General features: G+C 43.9%; 1 protein-coding gene and 1 long non-coding RNA gene across 19 annotated transcripts in view; one reads left to right on the top strand and one right to left on the bottom strand.

Annotated features, from left to right (window-relative positions):
• Positions 1–25238, top strand: part of ATP2B3 (ATPase plasma membrane Ca2+ transporting 3) — a 100790-nt gene that overhangs the window by 70435 nt on the left and 5117 nt on the right. For 12 of the 18 annotated variants that reach the window (XM_061614240.1, XM_061614236.1, XM_061614241.1 and 9 more), the window contains 2 exons: positions 3725–3832; positions 6845–7027. In XM_061614240.1, coding sequence (XP_061470224.1) covers positions 3725–3832; positions 6845–7027 — 291 coding nt within the window. Of the gene's footprint in view, positions 1–3724; positions 3833–6844; positions 7028–16617; positions 16783–25238 lie in introns of those variants that run through there. The other 6 variants (XM_061614224.1, XM_061614225.1, XM_061614239.1 and 3 more) reach the window with 4 other exon arrangements.
• Positions 16910–21954, bottom strand: LOC133379276 (uncharacterized). The gene is made up of 3 exons (XR_009761146.1): positions 21338–21954; positions 20745–20844; positions 16910–19167 (listed from the first exon to the last, which is right to left on the bottom strand). It is a non-coding gene; the product is annotated as an uncharacterized LOC133379276 (long non-coding RNA).

The following is a 25238-nucleotide window of genomic DNA, read 5'->3' as shown; positions in this document are numbered from 1 at the left end:
AGATAAGGTGAACGTTCGCTTTATCAGATAGAGCTTGCTGTTGAAAATCCGTCCCACCTTCGTCGGCTGGACCTCGTCCCATAAATTAATGAGATCTGGTCGTCCCAACAAAAATAGGCTTTGAGGTTAATCTCTTCGTTTCTCCCTACCCGGGAGAAGTTTAATCAGTCAAAAAAAAAGAAAAAACTGACTGATATATCTGAATAAGCTTCTTTTGAGGCAGGAGCCCGTCTCAAAAGCAGGCACAGGCTAAGTCACCCTTCCCGGAAGTCCCTCTCTCCCCTTCCTCTCATGGATAGGTTCCTTGTTGCTCATCTGCTGTGCCCATTGGCCTGTATGTTGTTGTTGATTAATGCCAGATCAGTACACAATAAGACCACACTCATCCATGATCTGATCATGGATGAAGTGCCGAATTGGTGTGCATTACCAAGATGTGGGTGGGTGAGCTGGGAGGAGTTGATCTGACCCAGCTTTGCTCATCTGGGTGCAACACCAGCACAGGCTGCAGGGATGGGGGGGAATAGCTGTGGTCTACAGAACTTCAACCAAGAAACCACTCTGTCTTGGAGCTGGCTGTGAGGGCCTGCACCTGGTGTCGGACCAAGGAGACAGTAAACTAGGGTTGTTGCTGGTGTGCCATCCACCCTGCTCTCCACAAGTTTCTCTGACTGGGCTGGCGGAGGCTGTCTCGGCTATGGTATTGGAGGAGCCCAGAACCATAATCCTGGGTGATTTCAGTGTCCATGCTGAGGCTGCCTCTGGTGTTCTGGCTCAGGACTTCATGGCATCCATAACAACCACAGGGCTGTCTCAAGTTGTCACCAGCCTGACACATAGGGCAGGGCACACCCTTGACTTGGTTTTTGCTCCAGATGGAAGAAGGGGTGGTGGATGTCACCCCATTGTCATGGTCAGACCATGAAGTTTAGACTTACGGCTCCAATCCTCCCCTGCAGGGGTGGTGGACAGATTAAGATGGTCCACCCCCAGAGACTAATGGAATCCATAGGATTCCTGAATGCCCTGGAGAAGTTCCCAGTACATAGAGCAGGTGACCCTGTTGAAGCCCTTATAACACTGTGGAACAGACACAGTGGCCCCTGATCACCATCTCCGGCATTGTGGATCCCAGTTTGCACCTCGGTACACGAGTGAGCTAAGGGCAATGAACCAGGCTGGACATCAGCTAGAGCATAAATGGCAAAAGACATGCTGTGAGGCTGATTGGGCATGAGCAAGACATCATAACCATGCCTACTGCGCAGTGGTGAGGGCAGCAAAGAAGGCCCACTTCTCTGCCACCATTGCATCAAGTAGCCATCAGGTCTGTTGACATCAACTCCAGGAAATGGAGTTTTAGACCCTTTGGAGGCCCACTGTGAATTGCTTGCAAGGCACTTTGAGGGTAAAGTTGCTCACCTGCATGGCAATCTTGATGCCCCATCCACATCTACTATAGTCCAGTGCAACATCTGCTGTAACTTCTTGGTATAAGTTTCAGTTGATGTGACCTGATGATGTGCACAAAGTGCTTGCAACGATGCGGCCAGCAACATGTCCTCTTGACCATTGCCCTTCTTGGCTTATTAAAGCTTGCCAAGGGGGGTTGACTGAGTGGATCCAGGGTGTGGTCAGTGCTTCATTGTGGGAGGGAGTGGTTCCAGCTGACCTGAAAGAGGCGGTGATCTAACAGATCCTGAAAAAGCCCACCCTGGATCCATCGGTTTGTGACAACTACTGCCCTGTCACAAATACCGCCTTCTTAGGGAAGGTGATTGAGAGGGTTGTGGCGCAGCAATTGCAAGTACTCTTGGACAAAACAGATTATCTTGATGCATTCCAGTCTGGGTTCAGGCCTGGTTATGGGACTGAACCGGACTTGGTCACCCTGATGGATGACCGTTATTGGGAGAAGGACAGGGGGAGTGCGACCGTTATTTTTACTTGATCTCTCAGCGGCTTTGATACTATTGACCATGGTATCCTTCTGGGCTGACTTGGTGAGATGGGTATCAGAGGCAATGTTTTACAGTGGTGCTGATCCTATCTCCAGGGTTGTTTTCAGAGAATAGCATTGAGTGATTGTCTTTCAGCCCCCTGGCAGTTATGCGGTGGGGTGCTGCAGGGTACCATCTTATTCTCCATGCTGTTTAACATCTATATGAAGCCCTTGGGAGATTTGGGGTGAAGTGTCAGCAGTATTCTGATGATACCCAGTTCTATTTCTCTGTAACATCTGAATCAGGAGAGGCCGTGCAAGTCCTGGACCGTTGCCTTGATGAGGGCCGATAAACTGACTCTGAATCCTAACAAGACAGAGGCACTGCGGGTTGGTGGTTCTCATGTTCAGATAATTGGTCAGTTGCCTGCTTTGGATGGGGTCGTACTCCCTCTGAAAGAGCAGGTCTGTATCTTTGTCCCTAGAGGCCCAAATGACCTTAGTGGCTAGGAGTGCCTTTTTACCAGCTTCAGCTGCGGCGGTTTCTGGACCGGGATAGCCTGACCACTGTTGTCCATGCACTGGTAACCTCCAGGCTGGATTATTGTAATTTGCTCTATGTGGGGCTGCCCTCAAGGTTGGTTCGGAAGCTGCAGCTGGTGCCAAATGTGGTGGCGAGACTGCTCACTAGGGCAGGATATCATCAACATGTCACCCCGCTACTGAAAGAATTGCACTGGCTGCGCATTTGCTACCAGGCCAAGTTCAAGGTTCTAGTTTTGGTGTACAAAGCCCTATACAGCTTGGGACCAGGATACCTGAAAGACTGTCTTATTCCTTACATACCCAGTTGATCACTGTGCTCTGCAGGTGAGGGCCTCCTGCAGATACCATCTTATCAGGAGGTACATTCTGCACAACATAGGAAACGGACCTTTAGTGTGGCAGCACCTACCCTTTGGAATTCCCTCCCCTTAAATATTAGACGCCATCTATGATATCTTTTTGGCGCCTACTGAAGACCTTCCTCTTTCAACAAGCCTTTTAAGTAGAGACCTTATCCCAGTTTGCGTATGTGTTAGAATTGCTTTTTAATGTGTTTTTAAAGAGTTTTTTAAAAGATGTTTTTAAACCTTTCTTAAAAATGTTTTTAAAGATGTTTTCTTTTAATATGTTTTTATGGATGTTTTGTTTTAATATATTTTAACGTCTGCTTTTATGATGTTTTAGAGTATATTTAGTGCTTTTGTTTGCCACCCTGGGCTCCTACTGAGAGGAAGAGGCGGGATATAAACCTAATAAATAAAGAAATAAATAAGCATGCACGGACTTTTTGGTAGTGTCCACACAAAGCTGTTGTCATCAAAATGCCAGCCCATAGTTTTTCCCTATTTAATCTGGATATACCTTTTCCAAGAGAAATCCAATGTTTAAAAAAAACCCTTTGTTGCCAGTGACCCATTTACAATGTCAAGTATCCTTGGTAGCGCTCTCAGTTTCTATTCGCAGTCTTGCCTGTATGCCTGCCTTCCATTCCAGTTTTCTGGATCCAGTCCTTTATCTCCTACGACTTGAAGCTGATCCTGATTTCCCTCCTGTGCAAGCCTGGGTCTACATTCAGTTCTGCCAAGGCTCCTCTTAGGCTCTGATGTTATAATCATTTGGCCACCAGCTCCCATGGGCCCACTCATTCTCAGTAGTGTATGTGCAAGCTTAATTAATTAAGGATTATGGGTCTCCCACTTGCTTGACTCACTATGCCTCTTTTTCCATCCCACACAGATCATGATTGTGCAGTTTGGGGGGAAACCATTCAGCTGTTCCCCACTGAACTCACAACAATGGCTCTGGTGTCTCTTTGTGGGCTTTGGGGAACTTGTCTGGGGACAGGTAAGAAAATCCTTCTTTTGACCTCTCCATCTACACCAGTGTTGGATTTAAACATCCCAGCAACCTGGGAACCTGTTTTCAACAAGAGTCACCTGCCCTCCAAAATGTGAAGCAGATTGTACTCTGGGATATATACACCCCATTATTGAAAATAAGTCCAGAAAAACTGCAAGATACGATGAGCACAGAATTCAGCTTCCTAAGAAGCTTAGTTTTAATTTAAAAAAAACAAAAACATTCTAGCTCTTGTGGTTGTGAAGATAGCACTGAAAGTGTAGAAAATGCATAATAAAATCTCAGAGGTCAAGGGTGTGGTTTCAGTGCCCTGCTTGCCTCTTTCCTAGGAATGGGAGAAGCAGAATACATTTTGCAAATGAAGCATAAATATATGAAAAAATGCTTAATTTGCGTAATGTATACGGGTTGCATATTCTAGCTTTTCTTTGCACAGAATTTCGGTTGCCTTGGGTGCAGAATTTTGATCTGGCTGACTTATGCTTAAGAAGCTCGGAGGGTGGCAACACAAGAACAGGCCTTTTCAGTGGTGGCCCCCCAGCTGTGGAATGCTCTCTCCAGGAAGGCACGCTTGGCGCCTTCTCTATCCATCTTTAGGCACCAGGCAAAGACCTTCGTTTTCACTCAGACCTTTGGTATGCTGTCTTAGACCTTTTTGTTTGGGTTTTAAATGTTGTATATTGTATATTTTTAATTTTGTTTTATACTATATATTTTTTAAAATGTGTTGTAAGTCACCTAGAGATCACTAGGCATGAGGCAATTAACAAATTAAAAATTTAAAAATACAGGTGCAGCATATGCAGAAGGTTCAGTCCTGCTTGGCCCAACCCTCTTCGTCCTCCCTCACTGAGTGTCCTAACAAATTGCAGGCCACTGAATTCTGTCCAGTTGCACAGCTACCACATAGGGTTTAAAAATCAGGGTTTGCCTACAAATGTCAGAAGGATCACACAGATACGGAGAGCCAGTGTGGTGTAGTGGGTTGAGTGCTGGACTACGACCTGGGAGACCAGGCTTCGAATCCCCTCATAGCCATGAAGCTCACTGGGTGACCTTGGGCCAGTCACTGCCTCTCAGCCTCAGAGGGAGGCAACGGTCAACCCCCTCTGAACACCGCTTACCATGAAAACCCTATTCGTAGAGTCGCCATAAGTCGGGATCGACTTGGAAGCAGTCCATTTCCATTTTTCCACACAGATACTGCTGCTAAAAAGTTTCTTTTATCTTCTAGTTGATTGTGAGTTATCAGAATACACAATTTAGTCAGATTCTGAAGACTGACATGAGACATTCTCTTGAAAACATAACTCATAAAACATAAACGCCAAGCAATAACCTGTTTGGCTTTAGTATGCCTAGTTAATGGACTGACTTTCCTGTAATCCGTGTTGTAAGCACTCTGTGCTTTAAAAAATAATAATACAGTAAAGTCAAAATTCCTTTCCCCCTCCAGTAAGTGATCTGTACACATCATGCAAACTGAGAAATGTGTACATATTTACTTACTCTTCATAATACCTTCTGCTTCTTCTAATCACAGAGAAGTGCAAAGAAGTATGGGCCCCCCCTGAAGCTTCACTGTTAGCATCCTGCTCATCCCTCACTGCCCTGGCTTCTGATGTTTCCATCATCTTTACCTGTACCAGAGGTGGCTATGCCCAAGCGTCTAATCTGCCCACAAATGATTTCCTATAGCCCCCCAAAGTCTTGGTGTCAGCAGTAGAACAAAACTATTTTCCCTCCACCAACTGTATTGGGGCTTTGCTGTCACATGGTGGAATATCCCACATGAGTTTCTGCTACCGGGGGATCAGGAGAAGTGGAGAGGATGTGGGGAAAATTGTCCTGAGATAGCCATCTGAGGCCATGAGTTCAAATCCCACTCCCAACATTGTGTGTGTATGCATGTGCCACTTTTGGGGCACTGGCATTTGGCCCTCGATGGGGTCCTCAGAGTGCAATGTAGCCCTCAGGCTGGAAACGGTTAGCCACCTCTGAACTATACAGGCTAAAATCAGTAGCTGTAGGTGGAGCAGAGCAGGGTAAACCTGGTGGCACCGGAGTCGTTGCAGTTTACCTGAGGTGAAGTGGCAGCAAGGTTGGCAAGGTGCAAACGCATTGGTGGAGTCAATCCGGCATTCCCACTAGCATGATTGCACCATGCCAACCCTGCCCCCACCCCTCTTCCTCTGGATAAATGTCCCTCCAGTGCCATGAGGTCTAGTAAGTGCCACCATCTCTCCCAACCGACCACTACTTTCTGAAACCTATGGCCTCAATCTTGAGAGCTATAATTTTTTAAAAAATCTCAGGAGCTGTACCATACATTGGACACAAATGCATATAACTGAGCCAGTTTTTATTGACAAGACACCCCCACAGTTTTTACTGCTTCCAGAGGTGATGATGGTGGGGATTTGGGTAGATTTTGGGAAACTTTTTGAGGGAGAAAAACCACAGGGAGTAATACAGAGCAGTGAAATGGCACATGGAGAAATTATTGAGGCTGTAAACCCACTAGTCTGCCATATCAAAGTGTTTCCATTGGCCACACCTGGAGGGGGAACAGGTTAATCTGCTGATCAGTTGCAAAATCTCTTTGAAGCTGAATGTAAAAAAAAAAAAAAAAACACTCAAGCTGCTCCCACCAGGTTTTACTGTAAAAAGGGGCGGGGTTTGACTAGTGTTTTCAGAAAAGAGAGGTGGAGACACACAGGAACCGACAGAACAGTAAGTGTGTTTCTATCCTGAGTGTCACCTCACTCCCTTGCTAAATTCCCTACTCCCAAAGCGACTTTTCATTTAATGTAATTTAATAAATGGCAGTGGCATTGGGGTTGAATAACAAGCATTTATGAGTGACATGTGATTAGCCCACCAGATTCTACTCTTGTGTGCTGAAGTTGTGCAATACAGGTAGCCCTTGGTCATAAGGGCTCCTATTCTACAGAGGAAATTCTGAAATGGACAATAGAAATCTACTCCTTCCTGTAGGTCATTGCCACCATCCCCACTAGCCAACTAAAATGCTTGAAGGAAGCAGGGCATGGCCCTGGGAAGGATGAGATCACCGATGAAGAGATGGCAGAGGATGAAGAGGAAATTGACCATGCTGAGCGGGAACTGCGCCGTGGCCAGATTCTTTGGTTCCGTGGCCTCAATCGCATCCAGACCCAGGTATGAAAGAATGGGGAGGAGCCTGTTAGCACCTGTCTCCTCCCACCAGTGCTCCCCCACACACACACCCAACCCTTCCTTTGCTTTAGCAGTGACTTGAAGATAAACCTTTCGTCTGGTTATCACTACCCCTTCCCAAGACATGGTGGTTTCACCCTGATGCTCATGCCTGGTGGGGGGGAGAGACACCTATAATGATGATCTAGGCACTACATTTTCCCACTGCCTTGTTTCAATAGAAAGAGCTCATGAATGCAGTGCTTGGATGGATGAACAGAGGCAGCCTACAGAAGCAGGAATGGAATGGCAAGTCGGCTGCTGGGCTACTTGGAAATGCCCAGAAAAATGAGAGCAAAATCTATGGCTAAGATGGTAGTAGTAGCAGTGGTGTGGAAGAAGTCGTAGCTGTAGAGGAGGAGGAGTAATTTCTGTAGTCATCAGATAGGTCATACTAATTCCCGTATTATAGATGGGCAGTAGAGGATGTGGGATGATGTCCAAAGGCATCCAGCATGCCTGTGGCTAAAGACAGACTCAGACCTGACCTTTTTGATAGTATAAGGATCTCTGCAAACCACATATGCCCTGCGCTGAGCCTATATATTTTTATTTATGTATGTAAAATATTTCTATCCCACCCTTCTACCCTATAATAGGGCACTCAGGGCAGCTTACAAAAATAAAATCAGACATGTACATAATAAAATTGCAAGCAGTAAAATCACAAAAACATTAAAATAAATTAAAATACATAAAATACAATTAAAATACATAAAATAATATATAGGGATTGGTACTAAAGGGACTACAAAGGAAAAATTTAATGTAGAAGACATAAAATCAGTGTCAGGCTCTACCTTCAATCCCTCCCAAAGGCTCTCTGGATCAATATCGTTTTCAGAAGTCTACTGTGCTTTTGCCCCACTGCCAGGGCAGAAGGCGACCACTGCAAGGCTAGTATAGCATGCCCTGCCTGAATCACCCAAAGTGTGATGCCCCTTCACATGCCATGTGCTCCTGTTTTTCAGGGAGCTTCTTCCAAATGCTCTATGTAATATATATATTAGAGCTGCAGCATCAAGCATAAGATCCTGCAGCTTTTTCACCCTGTTACAGTCCGCACAGCTTGATCATTCACAAGGCCAAGAAGTCACAAATAGCAGGCTGGTGTACTTACTCTCAAGCTGATCCACAGTTGGAAATGGCTTAAGCTTGCCATTTAAATTTGCCATAAGTATTTAAGACATATTTACAAAAAGTCTTTGTTCCTTGCACTGGGGAGATGCAGCAAACAGATCCCTGGAGGTGGGATTTGATCATGGGCCCTCTTTCAAAGCCTCCTTTTTTTCCTGCCTGGAATATATTTTAGGAAGTGAAATACTTGTAGTGGGTAGTGTGCAAATGGAAGATACGTTTGTGGGAAATGATGTTTTTCAAGTTGAGGTCAAGTGGACATTGGGGCGTGCGTGAACATTTATGGCTGTACCCTGACTTCCTGAGGAATTTAGCCCTTCAATTCATTTTCATGTAACATCCCTGAAGTATCGAACCATACTAGCAGCAGAAAAAAAAAATCTTCCTACATATGTTTTCTTTTATGATAGCAACAGTCCCCTACATGGTGGCCACCACGTGGATTAGCACCAAGGGCCTCAAGGCCTGCACCTTGTTTTACCTGCAAGACAAACCCCTGCTTTCCTAAAAGCCAGGTTTTGCCACAAGAAGGATAAACTATGGAGATCAAACATCTGCACATTGACTATACCTTATCTATATATCAATCAAATGTGGTTTATTAGACACAAGCTTCATTTACCATTTGCAACTTATCTGACGCAGTGGTATTGGCAGAAAATAGTTAAGGTTAGTAGGAAAGTGGGCCTAGAGTCCAAGAAAAAAGACATGGTACTATGGAGTATAGAAAAGAACCCTTCCATTGTTGCTGGAAACCTAGCAATTCTTCTTCAAGTCTCAGGGTGCTTCCACACTAGGAGTTTACTTCGGAATTGCCACTTTTTGTTAATTTACTCTTTTACGGCACATCTACAAATTGCTGTTCTCCTGTGTTTTCCCTGTGCTTTTTTCATGTTCTTTTGAGAGCTCACAAACTCTGACCTTTTTGAAAGGAAGAACAGCAAGCAGCACAATCACAGTAACTCTTTAAAAGAGATGTGGTTTTGATGTGCATAGTGATATTTGGGGCAACTGAGCTCTATTGCCACACCATTATTATCTATCCAGTCAGTGGGCAGTGGGTTGATTTTTTATATTTATTTTTGAATTGGTGCTAAAATGTTTTTTCACATTTTTTAAAAAAAATAGTAAAATATTAACACAATAACAATTCAGTGAAAAGGCATTCCACGGAGAACTTTAAAATTAATAAATAAAATAAACATGCTGCTGAGATGCATTTTTAGGATGCTTCTGCATTTATTTATTTATTGCATTTGTATACCGCCCCATAGCCGAAGCTCTCTGGGCGGTTTACAAGCATGGCAGTTTATTGTGGACTCGGTGCTACTCATGCATGCAAACTTTGTGCAGCATCCACAAATGTCATCCTCATCAAAATAGCATCCCAGATCATTTTCCTGTTTAAACTGGATTTACCATTTCCATGGAAAATCTAATGAGTAAAAAAACCCTGTGGAAATGGTAAATCTGGATTAAATGAGGGTGGGTGGGTGGAATATGGGACATCTTTTTGCTGATTACATCATTGTGTGGACACTGTGAAAAACTTGCATGCATGAGCAGAACCAAGGCTGTAAACACACTAGTTGCCAGATCAAAGCCTTTTCATTAGCTATACCTGGAGGGGTTGCAAAATCTCTTAAAAGCGATTTTTTTAAAAAAATGCACTCAAGCTGTTCCCACCAGGTTTTACAGTGAAAAGGGGTGGGATATGTGCCCCTGTTTTCAGAAGAGAGAGGTGGAGACACACTGAAACTGGCAGAACAGTGAGTGTGTTTCTACCCCAAGTCCACAGTAAACTGCCTTACGCTCTCATCCAAGCTGCTATATTACATCCTTTAGTATAGACCAGTGCTTCCCAACCTTTATGAGTACGGGACCCCCTTTGTAAGCTCAAAAATTGTTGTGACCCCCCCCATGCTAATTGTAATTTTAGTTTCTGTTAATTGAAAAAAAATTGTGTTGCTTTCCTTTCTTAATGCAAAGGTCCAATCAAATTGGTATCCCCTAACCCCTCCCCACACAGTCTGAAGATGTACAGTCCTGTCTCCAGACACCAGTGGGTTACTGTGTTGGACTAAGAACCAGGTTCAAATCCCCACCCAGCCATGAAGCCCACTGGGTGACCTTGGACCATACACAGTCTCTCAGTCTGACCTATTTCACAGGATTGGTGCAAGGATAAAATGGAAAGGTGGAGTGAACCATGTGCACCACCTTGAGCACCTTGGAGGAAAGGTGGGGTATAAATGCAATAATTAATAAATAAATACATTTCAGCTGCTGTATGTGGACCCCAGCCTCAGCCAATCTGCTGAGCTTTTTAAAAATCATAATAATCAAGAAGCAGCAATGTGGTCATGGTGAGGATGCTACACTGTGAAGACCTTAAGGGTGGATAGGTTGAGGAGGGGGGTTAGTGCTTTTAGGCCTTGGGATGATCATCAGAACTGATAACCTGGTTAGCGTGCACTTGGGGAATGAGAGTGGAGCAGAAGGCAGATCAGCGCGTGCACACACACACAAACACACTTGCCCCTCCTGCAAGCATCTACAAGTGTGCATGCATTCAGACACATGGGAGGGGGAAAGTCCTAAACTGCTGCAACATCTTGGAGAGAGAGGGAGGGAGGGGGTGGAGTGTAGGTGGAAGAAAAGGGGGATGCTGGCACACATATTTAGTCTCAGAGATGGGGGTGAGCAGGTCCTGAGTTTCGTCACTGCTCCTTGGCTCCATCTGGGCCAAAGATGAGATTTGGGCAGCCTCACAAATAAAAATAATTTTTAAAAGGAGGTGGCAGCCAAGCAGGAGCCAAGAAAGGCAGACAGGTTGGCTGCCAGAAAGGGGAAAAGCAGCCTTTCCTTGCAGCCTTGCTTCACAAAAAGCCCTCTCCTCTCATTCTGAGCAAGGGCATTGTCAACAGTGAGGAGATGGAAGTCAGCAATAGTAATCCCCTCTTTTTCCTAGTAGCTCCACCCCCAGCCTCCTTTGGCATCTGCCACATGTTTTATAGGCAGATGCCTGTCCTCAGCACAAGACACTTTGCCACTTCAGCAAGTCCTCCCCTCTCGTTTGGAGCAAGGGGGAGGTGTCATCTGCAGCAGCATTGGGGAGCAGACAGCGTCCAGGTACTGAAGCCTTTTAAAAATAATAATAATAAATAAGTCATTGCTTTACTGTTTGCGGCCCCCCTGGATTGCTTTGCGGCCCCCCTGGGGTTCACGGTCCCCAGGTTGGGAATCACTGGTATAGACAGAATAGAGTAAGATGTACATACTCAAAAAGTGCTGTACCTACTGTTTTTAACTGATCATTTTGATATTTTGTAAACCGCTTAGAGGTCTTTTCATTCAAGCGGTATATAAATTTTGTTAAATAAATAAATAAAATACCTACTGAGGTGTGGAAAATCCATTTCAGCCCCACATGTAGCTTATAGCAGAAGAGCCATATCTGGGTAGCTCTAAAAGCCTGAAGTCTGGAAGCACCCTCAGACAGCCACTTTTACCTCATTAAGCTTGTCTATGAGGACCAGAAACTTGTCTCTTTTCTTTTAAAATGGCAAATTGAAGCTAGGATTATCTGCTATCTGATGTCATCACTGAAAATCAAGTACCACAGTTCATGTTGTAGTTCACAGCACAATCACAGCTCTCCAATAAGTGATGCAAGATTATAGTTGGACCCAAAACCCAGGAGAGAACCCGCCTGGGGGCAAGTTCTGCCACCTTTAGCCATTGTGTAGGTCTTCAGTGCCAAGTACCTCAAACTAGATCCACTTGAGAGGGATTATCCCAAGACTTCTATGTTCTTCTAACAATGTGCTTTCTGATTGCAGCCCTTCCCAGCCCCTCCTCCCCACTCCCTCAGACTGCCTTCAAGAGGGGGTGGGATATGTGACTTAATTCTTTTTTTCCCTTTAGCAAGTCAAACAAAAGGTGGTTTGTTCTTGCCTTAAGAGTTGATACTCAAGGGACTTCAGAAGTACTCAGGCCTGGAGCATGAGGAGAAATGACCGATGGCATGCTGCATATCAAAATTGCTACTTAATGGATGAAATGAAATGAATAGAACCCAGGAATCCCAGCTCCTCTTCTACACCATCTCCATCCCACTCAAATATGGCAGATTGCAAACCATCCCAAAGTGAAGGAAAGTGCCCAAGTGCCCCCGTCCTCTATTTCTCTTTTCTAAGACAAGAGCAACACACGTACACATACATACCCCGATTTATATCAGCAATGCAATTGCAACCCAGGGACCCTGCCTTCCTTCTGTATGGTAAACATGACCAGGTTTTCTGCCACAGGGGTGAAGGAGCATGGCTTCTGAGATGGAGAGTAAAGCTTCCAGGAAAGCTCAAGCACCAGCCCTTCTTTTAAATACTTAAGCTTTATTCCTCATTCCCAGCACACTAAACTGCCTTTATCCCTTGGGATGGGAGCAGAGCGTGGCAGCCACCTGGTGCAACACCAGTCTGCATCATCTCACAAAATGGAAACATCTCCAAGAGGCTGACTAGCTGGTGAAGAGGCAGGGTGACCATGTGTCCTCTTTTATAGAAGACAGTCCTGAATTTGAAGGACTGCCTTGTCCAGCCAGCCCAGTTTTAAAGAATCTTGAGATGGAAGAGCAGGGAGGGGGCCTTGAAGGTTGCCCATCAACAGTTTGCACCTGGACAGCAGACTAATGAGCAGGCACAAGCTCACATAATCACACTCTTATGGTGAGATGTACTGTATTTCTAGTTAAATTATAGTAATTATTTCCAAATTTGCATCAATACATATAAATTAGCATATACAAATAGTATGCAAATCTGTTCCCTGTTTTGTCCTCCTTTTTGGCTGATGTATTTGCTGGTTTTTGGTGGTGCATAAGTGGCCAGCCTAGGAAGAGGGGAGCTGGGTGCTTCCTGTGGTTCAGAATGCCTTGCATAAAAACCTGACTGGTGTCAGAATGAAGACTCTTCTGCATCTGGTTGCTAATCCCATTTGCACCAGCAGGAGTTCCAAACTGGTCCATAGCCTAGCAAATATATCCATATTCTCTCCTTTTCAGCCAGATCATTTGGAACTATAGTAATCTGTCCAGTCACACTCGCTCTTGATCTTGTATACACAACCATTGCAACCTAGTGAGGATAAGTTCCCCGTTATATAGTTCGGGGTAATATGGCCAAGACAGTGACTTACTAAAGGGCACCTCATTGATTCTTTGTCTGAGCTAGAACTTGCAATCCAGTCTCTTTTCCCCACAGGGCCATACCGGTTTGTGCCACTGCTCATACACTGTGGGTAGTCATGAATGAGTAATTTATAAATGGCCAGCATGCAATGTGAGTGAAATAATCTACAAGCCTGAGTATTATGAGAGTGATATCTGTAACAGAAGAAATTCATCACATGTTTCATACAGTTACCTCTATTTGAGAACTACAACCTCAGTCAGATTTTTATTATTTATTCTGGTCATTCAGGATGGGTCACAGAAGTCAGAAAAGGTTCTTTCTCTTCCCCACTAGCCCTTTCCTATGCAACATCACAAAGCACCCTTAGAAATAGGTTACACAGTTGGGTGGATGTAATGTGCCTTGTTTGGACATTAAGGTCAATTCAAGTGGTAGAGCCTTTTCTAGACCACACCATTTCCTACTACAGGTGGTGTTTATACATTGAAATAATTCCCCTTTCAAAAAAATCTTTTTAAAAATTAAACCTCCCTACATATAGAAAAATGATGGAAACGTTCTCCTTGACATGCTAGTTTTCTACTTGCAGAAGTTTATTTCTGGGATGCATTCCCAGAATTACTAGGGAAAGCTTTACCAGTTAACTCTACTGAATATGTTAATACATAAACATATATTTGGGGAGGCAAGATGGAAAAAGACACAGAAGATGAGTGTTGCTTTGTGCAAGGGCTGGTTTACACATACCCCAGATGTGCAAGTTAAGCCTGTGTGTTTACCCTCTCTCAATAGCCGTGAACAAGAATCTACAAACATGGGAACAGGCATTGCTGACAGGATCCATGCACTCCTTTTTCTCTGTGGGCAAATGCGAGCAACATTTATTCTCTTAGACCTTTACACAGATAGACTAACACCACCACCTGAGTTTCTGTGTATATGGGGTATTGTACAAGAACCCATAGCTCGCTTCCATAACGTGCTGCATGCATGACCTACATGTGTAAGAACTAAATACAACTGCTATATCTGAGCAGGGGAATTCCCCACATCCATGTTAGATCTGTGTGTCTTCCTACCCTTGTGGTGTGTGATGGTGGCTTACTTGCTTGAGTCTTCTATAAATAGCTTGGCCTGTTTGTCTTCACACTCTTCGGTGTTGTGGTGGGCTTTAAGAGGGATATATGGTGGGGAATGGCTTGGGCAAGGTTGGAAAAGAAATGCCTCAGAGTGGAGGAAGGAAGCTAGGCCTCAGACTTCCTTTCAGTTCTATGATTTCTGTCTAAATAGATGGTCTTTCTGCAGAGTAAGACTTTAGTATAATAAATAGGTTATTCATTTGCTAGTATTATTTCTCATATTCATTACTTAAGAAGCATATATCTGAACTTGCCATGCCTCCATGTAATGCAGGGAAGCACAATTTTAAAACAAAACAGTTTCAAGAGTTGGAAAAGTTTAGTGATAATTTTCTGCTATTTTTGTTTCTTTTATTTATCTCTTCGGGGGCTGAGTGTTCCCTTTCTATATAAAACCATTACTGGAGTGCTCATTCAGCTAACTGCACAAGAGCAGACTGAAACCCATTCATTCCAATGAGGCATGTGCTACAGATTATGCCCCATGTTAATAAGTGGGACAGGAAAGCAGGCGTGCCATTTTTATTTTACCCCTCAGCCTTTAAAATGGCATAGCCAGCACAATTTTTTCTTTTGTTAATACTTTTTTATTTTTGTAAGTAAAATTAAACAAGATAAAATAAATTCATAGACAGTCTCCAACACTGAGGTAGGCTACAAAATGAAAAATTACTCATAAGCAGCCTTCAGCAGGAAATAGGAACTTTCTAATGTTCAAATATTTAATATTTCTTGATGGACTCCTTCATATGATTTAGGCTGCAAACCTAAATACATTAGCAGGAAGTAAAACCCATTGAACTTAACAGCCCTTACTTCTGAGCAAGCCAGTTTAGAACTGCTGTGTTCATATTGTTTCTACAAATCAGAAACGGAGAATCCAGATTCTTTGGAAACATCACAGCTTAAAAGAATTAGAATCTCCTCATGAATGTCTGAAGTAGCTGTTTGTAGCGCTTGCCTCAGATTTATGTAGAAAATATTTATATGCTACTTATCAACATGATCTCAAAGCGGTTGACATAGCACAAGGGGGCCTACAACCGGAAAAGGTGGGTTTCCACAGATGGGGAAAGCACCATGTGTATATTCTTAGGGCAACTTCTCATGCAGTGGTTTGTGCTTGGATACAGGCCAACCATGTTCAAAACACACATAAAATCCCCCACAATTCTGAACAGAGGAATGAGAGAGAGAGAGAGAGAGAGACGGACCACATAGGGTGTCCTCAAGGGCAACACTCTACTTCTCCCCTTAAGAATTAATGCCAGCTAGTCACTTATATGAGAAAAAGTGAAATGGTACACTCTGGGACACAATTAGGGTTGACCTAACACTGCTTCCTGGCCCTGGTCACCCCAAGCATGGAGAATCCAGCCAGCTCTTATCCACAAAGCCTCCACCCCTTCATGTGTAAAACCCTATCTTGGGTTCAGTTCATCATGCTAGAATGTGGCCAGATGTTGGGAAGGAACAGGCTTTTACAGAGTGAGAGATTGATATTATTATGTGTTCAGTGATATAACAATTCAAAATGTGTAAATGTTTTATTATCCTCCTCTTGTTTGAGGCTGGACTCTTTGCCCCTAGGTGATAGCTACTGATGAACCTATTGTCCATGATTTTTGTCTTTTAATTATTTTATTATTTTCCCCAACAAAGCTGTAATGCTGGTCTTCGCAACTTCTTGTAACAAATGAGTTCCACAGGCCAGTTGTGCCTTGCACTGTGCTGTTTATGGATGTGCCACAGCCATTTGTTGTCTTACTGGATTCCCTCCAACAATTCTGGTATAACATGCCAAGGGTTTGTACTTTGTGTAAATTATTTAGAAAAGGATCCTTCAGGTGTGACCACTTCCCTCGAACTTCTGGTGCAATGTGCTCTTTCCATAAAAGAATATTGGTGTGGTGCCAATTCCCCTTAGCTGGCATCTGGTACATAATGCTTCATAGACTGTGGCAGGAGGCCGAACCCCCAGCATGGCCAATTCTGGCTGGCACGCACTGTTCCACTGCAGCCGCTGCCATCCAAATTTTCTATCTCATTTTCTCTCCTGCAGATGGAGGTAGTTAGCACCTTCAAGAGAAGCGGCTCCTTTCAGGGGGCTGTTCGACGCCGCTCTTCCGTCCTCAGCCAACTGCACGATGTAACCAATATTTCTACCCCCACTCACGTAATTCTCTCCGCCGCAAATGCCAGCGCCGGTGCCGGGAGTGAGTCTTGATTTCCTCTTACTGCTTGTGATTTTAAAACAAACAAACAAAAACAAAGACAAAACCCACATCCTTTTTCTGCCCTCCTCCAGTATCCCCTTCCTTCTCTTCTATCTCCCACCCCTCCACCCCCTTGGTTCCTTGTTCCTGCAATCACTGTTGCAATATTATTTATTTCAGTTTTTTCTCTGTCCGGTTTCAGTCACGCCGGATTTACAACCTCTATAAAGCCATACAATTCCTGCGCTTTGCCCGTCTTTCTTTGGCCACCTGCACCCCGTTTCTCCTTCGTTTGCTCGCCTCTTTCACCTTCTCTGTCAGTGGCTCTTGGTTTTTAATGGACTGGAGTCAGATCCCCAGCTGGCGAGGTTGAAGGCAGCAGGGGCGGGGGCTTGCATGGAGTTGGGTATGTGTTTCAGTCAAAGGAACTGAAGCAAGGTAGAGCAATACCAGCTGGGGATCCAGCCCCATTTCTCTGCCTAGCCACACATCTTGATGGTGATTGGTGTCTATTGTGGTGTTTGGTGTGTGTCATTCACTGTTGCACATCAGAGGTTGCTGGGGTGGTGGTGGATGGGCACTGTATAGAGCAAAAGATTGAGTTCCAGACCCAACAACATGAAACCTTTGGACAAGGACAGCTTCTTATATCACCACTCCTGGGCTAAATATGAAGTCATCTGTTGACTATAGTGAGGATCAAGGCAAATCTAGTTTGGAGGAAGACAGCACCAAAAAAAAAGTGCAGTTGTTTGCATAAAACCGGTCCATCAACACAGCCAGAGGTTTTTCCTGCTAAGCATGACTTCATGCCCCAGACACAAAAATCATCTGACACAAAAAATGAGCTGGCAGGTCAGATTCATATTATCACCTCTAAGGCTCTAACACACCTGATGAGACTGAGTCAGGCCACTAAGCACTTGTGTACTGCAATCCACATTGGAATAAATGGACACTGCTCAACAGCAGATGCTGATGCATTGTTGACAACATCTTCACTCACAGCTCCATGATTCCAAGTATCATCTCCCACCTACACTTCACATTTAAACCAGTGTGAACATGTTTAGTGTTAAGCTTGCCCCCTCCCCAGGGCGTTGAGAAGATTTGTTTGTGTAAGAAAGCTGTCATAAAACTGATTCCAGGCACATCTGCCCTAGAGACAAACTGCTTTTAACAGTTGCTCCTTCTTCCCCGGGAACTGCAGTTCTGTGTGAAGGAACAGGGAAGGGATCTCTAACAGAATTCTTAGCACCCTCACCAAACTATAATTCCCAGGATTCCTTGGGAGAAGCCATGACAGTATAAAACCAATACCGTACAAGTTTGTACCTGTAGATATGCCCTGTCTGTTAGGAGCCATAACGGTGAAATGAGCTTGAAAGTGGTTTAAATTTGTAGTGGATAGCATAAGGGGTGGACAAGTTGTCAGAGGAGTTCCTGTTCCTCCACTACTCATAGAGTGGACTTATTGTAGAAAGCCTCTGAAAAAACAAATACCTTGGAGAATATGTCTTGAGAAAAAAGAATCCTTGCTCTGAAGCTTGACATGCCCCATTGGATGGACATTAAAAGAGTGAAAAATATGTTTATGGAAAAGATTGAAACCCCGGGACAAGTAGAGATAAAGATTTCTGTAGTGGAGTCTGATTTGTTGTAGGAAAGGAGAGTCTATCACTTTGCTCAGAAGCAAAAGGTGAGAACATGTCTCTTGAAGGTATCTCCTAAGTGGTTCCTCTGCTCCTTTTTTCCTCCTCAGTCTCCATCCTGTGCCTCACCCACCCGTCCAGAAACCATGCCAATGCCTTCTGGGGGGTGGGGGTGGGGCAACAAAAACCCTCTTTATTTCTCATTTTTCGCACAACAGTGAAAGAACCAGAGGTAAGCTATCCATTCCCCAGTCTCCAACTCTTGGTTTAGATCTCTGTTTCTTTCCAGCAAGTTGGTTTGTTTAGAATATTTCAACAGTTTCTTTTCTTTTCACCAATCAAAGCCATGCTGGTGGTCATGCCAGCACTGTAGTGTGGCAGTCTCATGGTACCTTTTGATATGACATGCACTGGCCTTGCTTTTCAATGGGTATGCACCCTACTGTGTAAACCTTCGAGTATGGCCTTGTAATCTTTGCTGCAATTTTAGCAGTTCTCTCTCTCTCTCTCTCTCTCTCTCTCTCTCTCTCTCTAAATGCTGCTTTTATATTAAACTTTCTTCCTCCCTTCCAGCGAGCTGCTGTCGCTCCTTGGGAAACTGATATCCATTAATAGCCTTTGGTCTTTCCTCACCTCTTGCATCTTGGAAGTGCTGTGTCTGTTTTTTTGTTTTCTTTTGTTTTGATGATGATTATATTTCTTTTTTAGGAACCATGTTGTGGATGGCAAATGGGTTTCTCCACCCTAAATTTTCCAAAGGGGAGTTTGTCATTTCAGGCTCACAGAATAAACAGGGACAACCTGAAACATTTTGGTGCGCAAAACAGAAAATCCAAACTGTACCTCTCCACCCATCCTCTTCCCTGCCCCTAATTAACGTAGGGCACAAAATACTGAGTGGCTTTCCTGATCAAGCCATAATGAAGCAAGTGAACCTGTGCTGAAGAGTTCATTTCAAAATGTCTTCTGTAAGAGAAGTGGATTATATCTTTAATGATTATAACCTTTAATATCATCCACAATCACTGCCCAAGACTGCCACCTCATCTTGCCTCTCACAATAAAGCCTGATAGACTCTCAGAAAATTGCTGTTGCAACTTTAGCAACAGCTGAGTTGAAGCTGGACACAGAATGGGCCAAGCAGAGTTCTTGGCAGGGCATCTGTGCCTTTTAACAGCAGAAGTGAGTCAAGGCTGCAGCTGCATGTTTAGAAAAGCTTTGCCTGCTGAAGTTCTCATCTCTTTTGATATACTCTTAAAGATACACCCACATAAGATCCCATCTGGACGCAAGTGTGCATAGATATTATACACCTGAATCATAGAATCATAGAACAGTAGAGTTGCAAGGGGCCTACAAGGCCATCAAGTCCAACCCCCTGCTCAATGCAGGAATCCAAATCAAACCATTCCTACCAGATGGCTGGATTAGTAGTGAATATGGAAAATTGCCCTTGCTGGAAGCAACCTTCAGCGCTTACCATTCAGATGGTCTGGGGCAAATGTCCAGGTCCCTACTCAGCAGACCATTTAGGAGGGTCCCCAAACAGAATAGGGCAGACTTACCACATTCTGAAGTAAAATACATTGCCATAGATTCTAAAGACTCCCACCCCATCCCTGACCATAAGACCTTTAGTCTTTAGGTTCTAATTTATGTTTCTGAGTCTCGAACTGGAGTGTGGCAGTCAAATTCTGTATTAATGTATGTATTGGTTGTTGGAAGTAATAATAGGAAGGATCAGGGAGAAGCTCCCAAGTCCATTACCAACTGTTAGGGAGGCTGAGCTTATACTATATTCACAAAACACACATATGCATACTAAAAAATAAAAAACAACCACAGATATATAAGTCTAGTTTGTAGCCTTCCACAAGCATAGCTGCTGCCCCATATTCACTGGGCCAGCCCTTCCCTAACCTGGTGCTCTCTACCTGCTCCGGGTTACAGCTTCCTTCAGCCCCAGCCAACGCAGCCGTGCTGGTTGGGGCTGACTGGGGCTGTCGTTCAAAACAGGCAGAGGGCACCAGGCTGGACAAGGCCACACTAGACTTCTCTGAATCCCTTTTCACTGGAGCCTGAAATGAATTCCCTGCCCTATCCCATACTACACCTTTCCCTTACAAACTTTCCCTTCCTTTTCTCTCCCCTTTGCAGCCGCCAAGTATCCTGGATGGAACCACCTCAGTGTCAGCCGGGGATTTCCTGTCGTGTTTTTTTTTTTTTAATTAAAAAAGACATTAAAAACCCACAAACAATAAAGCCGCCAAAGTGCTCCTTCTCCCCCCCCACTTCCTTTCCTTATTTTCTCCTTACCCACCATTCTCATCCCATCACTGCTGCTTTCTGCTTACTCATGGGGACTTTGGCATCACATGCAGGTATAGAATGCAGCCTGCCTCCCTAGAAAACCTTGCCACCTAAGGGAAGAAAGAAAGGCTCTCAGCTATTTTTGCACGGTCCTCAACTATGCAAGGTCAAGGTTTACTATCATGGCTACTACTTTAGGGTCAGAGAAGAGAGACGCATACATGCCTGCCATACTAGCAACATCAGTTTTACACAATTGTTTTGATCTGAAATCCCTGTAGAGGGTATTTTGGAAAACTGAGTGAGGCTCACAAACATTTGGGCCTCTTGAGGAAGAAAGCAAATCTGAAAACCAGAGGCCCCATGTACCAAGATCTGGCTGGCCAGAAAATCTGGTGCAGTAATTTAAAATTGCTGCAGCCTGCCTAATCAGAATTTAGAGCAAAGAAAATTCTAAAATCCAGATTACTGTTGAAAAGGAGAAAACCTACTGGGTTCACCTGCACAAGTGGTATTCCTGATTACATGCCTTTACTTTCACCCATGTAAGTGTATGGCTGCCATTTCAAGGGGAAGGGGAAATAAAGCAGAACTTGTACTTACCCAGTCCCCACTAATATGAGAAGGATCTTGCAAGGGATCAATCCCTGCAAAAGCTCAGTGGGTGCACCAAGGCTTAAGACAAGAGGGCTGAAGTTTAGATCTGGATTCAAATCACTGTGGGACTCTGTTGCTGAGCTATGCTCCTCCTTCCTTGTGAAGAGCAGGCATCTACATTTCAGCTCCCTACAAAAGCCAATAGTTCTATCAGACACAGGGCTGGAGAAACTGCAAGCTGGGACTCCCATTATCCTTGACTATTGACTATGCTGAGTTGGGGTTGATGGGAGTTGGAGTTTCACAACTTCTAGAGGAACATGTGTTCCCCATCCCATGTCCCAACATGGCAAAGAAGTGAAAGATTAAGAAGTGGCTAGTTTAAGGAGTGGCAGCCAGTTTCTGTAATTAGTGGTTTCACCTGAGTTCTAGAATACAAGATAACTTCTGAAATCTGGGACACGACTGTTAAAACTTCAGCCCAGTAGTAGAACAGCCCCAGGTAGTCCTCTTGGGCGTTAATTCTCCCTTAGGAATCCTGGGAATTGTAGTTTAATGAGAGAATTCTCCATTATAGATGCATAGGTCCCCTTACAAACCTGTGGTTTCCCAGGGAGAGGAAATGACTACTGCTTGTAGTGGAGACACAAGGTTTTGCAGCCTTTGCTGAGCTGCTATTGCAGACTAATACTGAGTGACATATTTCCACTTCAGACCCAGTGCCTTGAGACCTCGTATTCAGAAAGGGTGCTCCTCCCATGCTTCTCAACCTGCTGGCTCATCTTTCTTTCCTGTGTCTTATCATCTGCTTTTGGTCAGGGCAGGGGCAGGAGGGAAGCCTGTGAGGCATGGACAAAGAGACTTCAGGGCACAGCATGAACTCATCACCCTCCCCTTTCCTCATCTCCTCCCCCCAACAGCAAGGATGGGCCTCAATACTCGAAAGTTTACCGTACTGTTGCAGCAATGCATGGGTCTTACTTCCTTTCCTGAGGCTGTGATTGAAGGCATCTTTCACTATCTGTTTGTGCTGTCTTGCATTTCTGAGGTCAGTTTGGGGTTTCCTGTCCCAGCTTTCTTGTAGCATGAAAGCAACCCCTCCCTCCTCATCTCCACTTCTGCCATCTGAAACTTGGTGTGTTTTTGGGGGTGGGGTGTTGCTATATGTGCCAGCAGCTGCATACCACCCGATGTCTTGCATTTCCATTTGCATAGCACAACACTGCATGCTTTTTCCAAGAGGCTATCTCACCATGGAGGGTCCATGGCTTAGCTGGGAATCAAGTCTGATGGGACCACCAGCATTATTTTTTAAAAAACAAACTGATATCCTGATTTGTTTAGACACCACCCCCAACAATCCTTTCGTCCTTCCAGCCACTTTTTAAGAGAGGGGAAAGCACTATGGGATCATTTTATATAGTCCTGCACAACTTTGAGCCCACAAAGTTGTATATAGCTCACCAAGTATGTATTGTGTCAGATACTTGACAGTTTGACACAGAGAGGCAAATTCCAAAAACACAAGGATGGTGGGCTGGCCTATGAATTAACCTTAGTGAAAGATAAATTATGTAGGTCATATTTAGTTCATTCTTGGAACACTCCAGCCAGCTATATATACTGTGATTACCATGCTCATTCATGAAGACATGAAGTGGGCAGATAAAATACATGCTTGCCCTGCCCTCGAGTTTTACAACCAAACTACACAAAGAGACATGTTGCGTATAGGATTTTTGTTTTTTAGCCTTTGCTCTCTAGCTTTTTTTCAATTAATAAGAAATCATGCCCTCCAAAAACCTTTTTGCCCCTTGTGGGATACTACCCTGTGAAATGTAAGTTTTATGAGCAATTTAGGTATTTCCAAGTGATCTCTGCCATTTATAGGCTCTTTGGCAGGGAGCCCTAATCACCAGTTTAAAACATGCCCTGTAGATACAGCTATAATGAGAGGCCACATGAAAGTGCTGGCCCATGACAGTCAATGCCAGCAGTTCAGGGAGTAAAAAAGAGTCAAGGAACCAAAAAGGACAGCAATAATTAAGGCATACAAGGCTGACCCAAGACATTTTGGTGCCTGAGGCAGAAAAATAAAATGGCCTTCCAACAAATTAATACCAGATGCTTCTGTTGAAATGAACCATCATGCTACAATGTAGCTGCTGTTCATTTTATTTATTTTAATAAAAGTTATATACCACCTGAATGTAAAGACCAAGTGGTTTACAAAAAACATTAAAAGTATCAATAAAACAGTTAAAAACAAGTAATTAAAAACAGATTTAAAACAATTAAAACGGCTACTAACTAAAACAATTAAAATAGATCAACATCTGTGCCTGGATAGGCTTGAAGTTTTAGTGCAGTGTTTCTCAGCCAGTGGGGCGTGGCCCCTCAGGGGAGCATATGAAGATCTTGGGAGGGGGAGGAGTGTGTTTCCCAAAAATGTACAATGCAAGTAAAATTTGAATGCATATATTTTTTAAAAAATGTAAGTACTTTGATTTGTTTTTATTAAACCCAAAATTATAATGAAAAGCCACAGTATTTCAATCTTTTTTAAAATAAAAAGACAACCATTAAGGGAGCCAGTTTTGAAGCAGGGCATGGGATTGTTAATGTTTGCTAAAAGGAAGCATGAGTTATAAAAAGTTGAGAAAAACTCTTTTAGTGGGAGTTGTGTAGCAGAATCTCCTGGTGGATTGTGCCTCATGGGCCAGATTCTTCTCTAACTCTGCTGCCTTTAATGGAACACAAAATCCATCTGAGATAGCTGCCTCATTTTGCCTGATGGCAGTGGCACAATGTTGTGCTAAGGCAAAAAGATAACATCGTTAAATAGGTAATGCAGCTAGCAAGAATCCTAGAATTGAAACCGGACATGACCCAGGATGTTCAAATATCCTTTGACTAATCAGAGTCCTGGGTTGGAGGCAAAAGGACATTCACAATTTGGTGGAGAATAGACTGACAAATTCTTCCCATTCCTTCATTCCTTATACGATGCTGAGATAAATCTTTCAGCTCCTAGTCCCAGGGAGCCTCTGTTGTGTCCCAAGCACCCCCTAGGAAATTGCCCCCTTGCCTTTCATATAGCTGTCTGTTTACTAACCGGTAACTTACCACAGCATATGTAACCACTTGGTAAGCTTTTCATTTGTAGTGTTTTACCATGTGCTTACGGGACTTTTACCCCTTCCCTGAATTCCTGATCAGATGCAGGAATATGAAAACTTTCCTCACAATTTGACAGGACAATAGACTATGGGCTTATTAAGTGGTTATATGCACAGTATAGTACCTTACCACCTGACAAGTGTGGGTGTACGACGACTGTTTACTCAGAACTGCTACATTAAAAGGCTGGGCTCTGGTTCTGTTTTTTGCTTTCTGCCCAAAGCTGAAGATCAGTGGCAGGACTCCTTGTTTTACCATGAACAGCAACAGATCCACGTTTTTCTCATTGCTGGCTGTAGATAGAACCCAGAATGGTTCTCTTCTCATCAGAGCAAGGAAGATTACTTAAGAGCCCAAGATTCTCAAATGCCATGTTCCCTCTAAGCTCCATTCTTACTTGCTTAGCAAGCTTTGGGGATCTGACCCAGTATTTATGCCATTCCTGCATGCTTCTGAATTATGTTGGGGTTATGGGTTTTTGTTTTGTTTTGCTTTTTGTCTTTCTCTTTTAGGCCTTCTCATCAGATTGATCCTTCCACCCCCATCTCCCGGGTAAAGGAACTGGATTCTGGGCTCCCAAAGCATGATGTGGCATGAAGGCATCCAGCTGCATGTGGCTGCTTAGAATCTTGCACTTCAATCCCTCTTTTACTCACTGAGCATGCAGACATTATTTATCTCTTGTCCACCAGCAGCTTTCTGAGCACTCAAGATGAGTTACTTCTCT

The sequence above is a fragment of the Rhineura floridana genome, chromosome 3 (assembly GCF_030035675.1).
Source record: "Rhineura floridana isolate rRhiFlo1 chromosome 3, rRhiFlo1.hap2, whole genome shotgun sequence".
NCBI classification, from domain to species: domain Eukaryota; kingdom Metazoa; phylum Chordata; class Lepidosauria; order Squamata; family Rhineuridae; genus Rhineura; species Rhineura floridana.
Note: the sequence above shows the minus strand (reverse complement) of the source record. Positions and strands in the feature narration are given on the sequence as shown.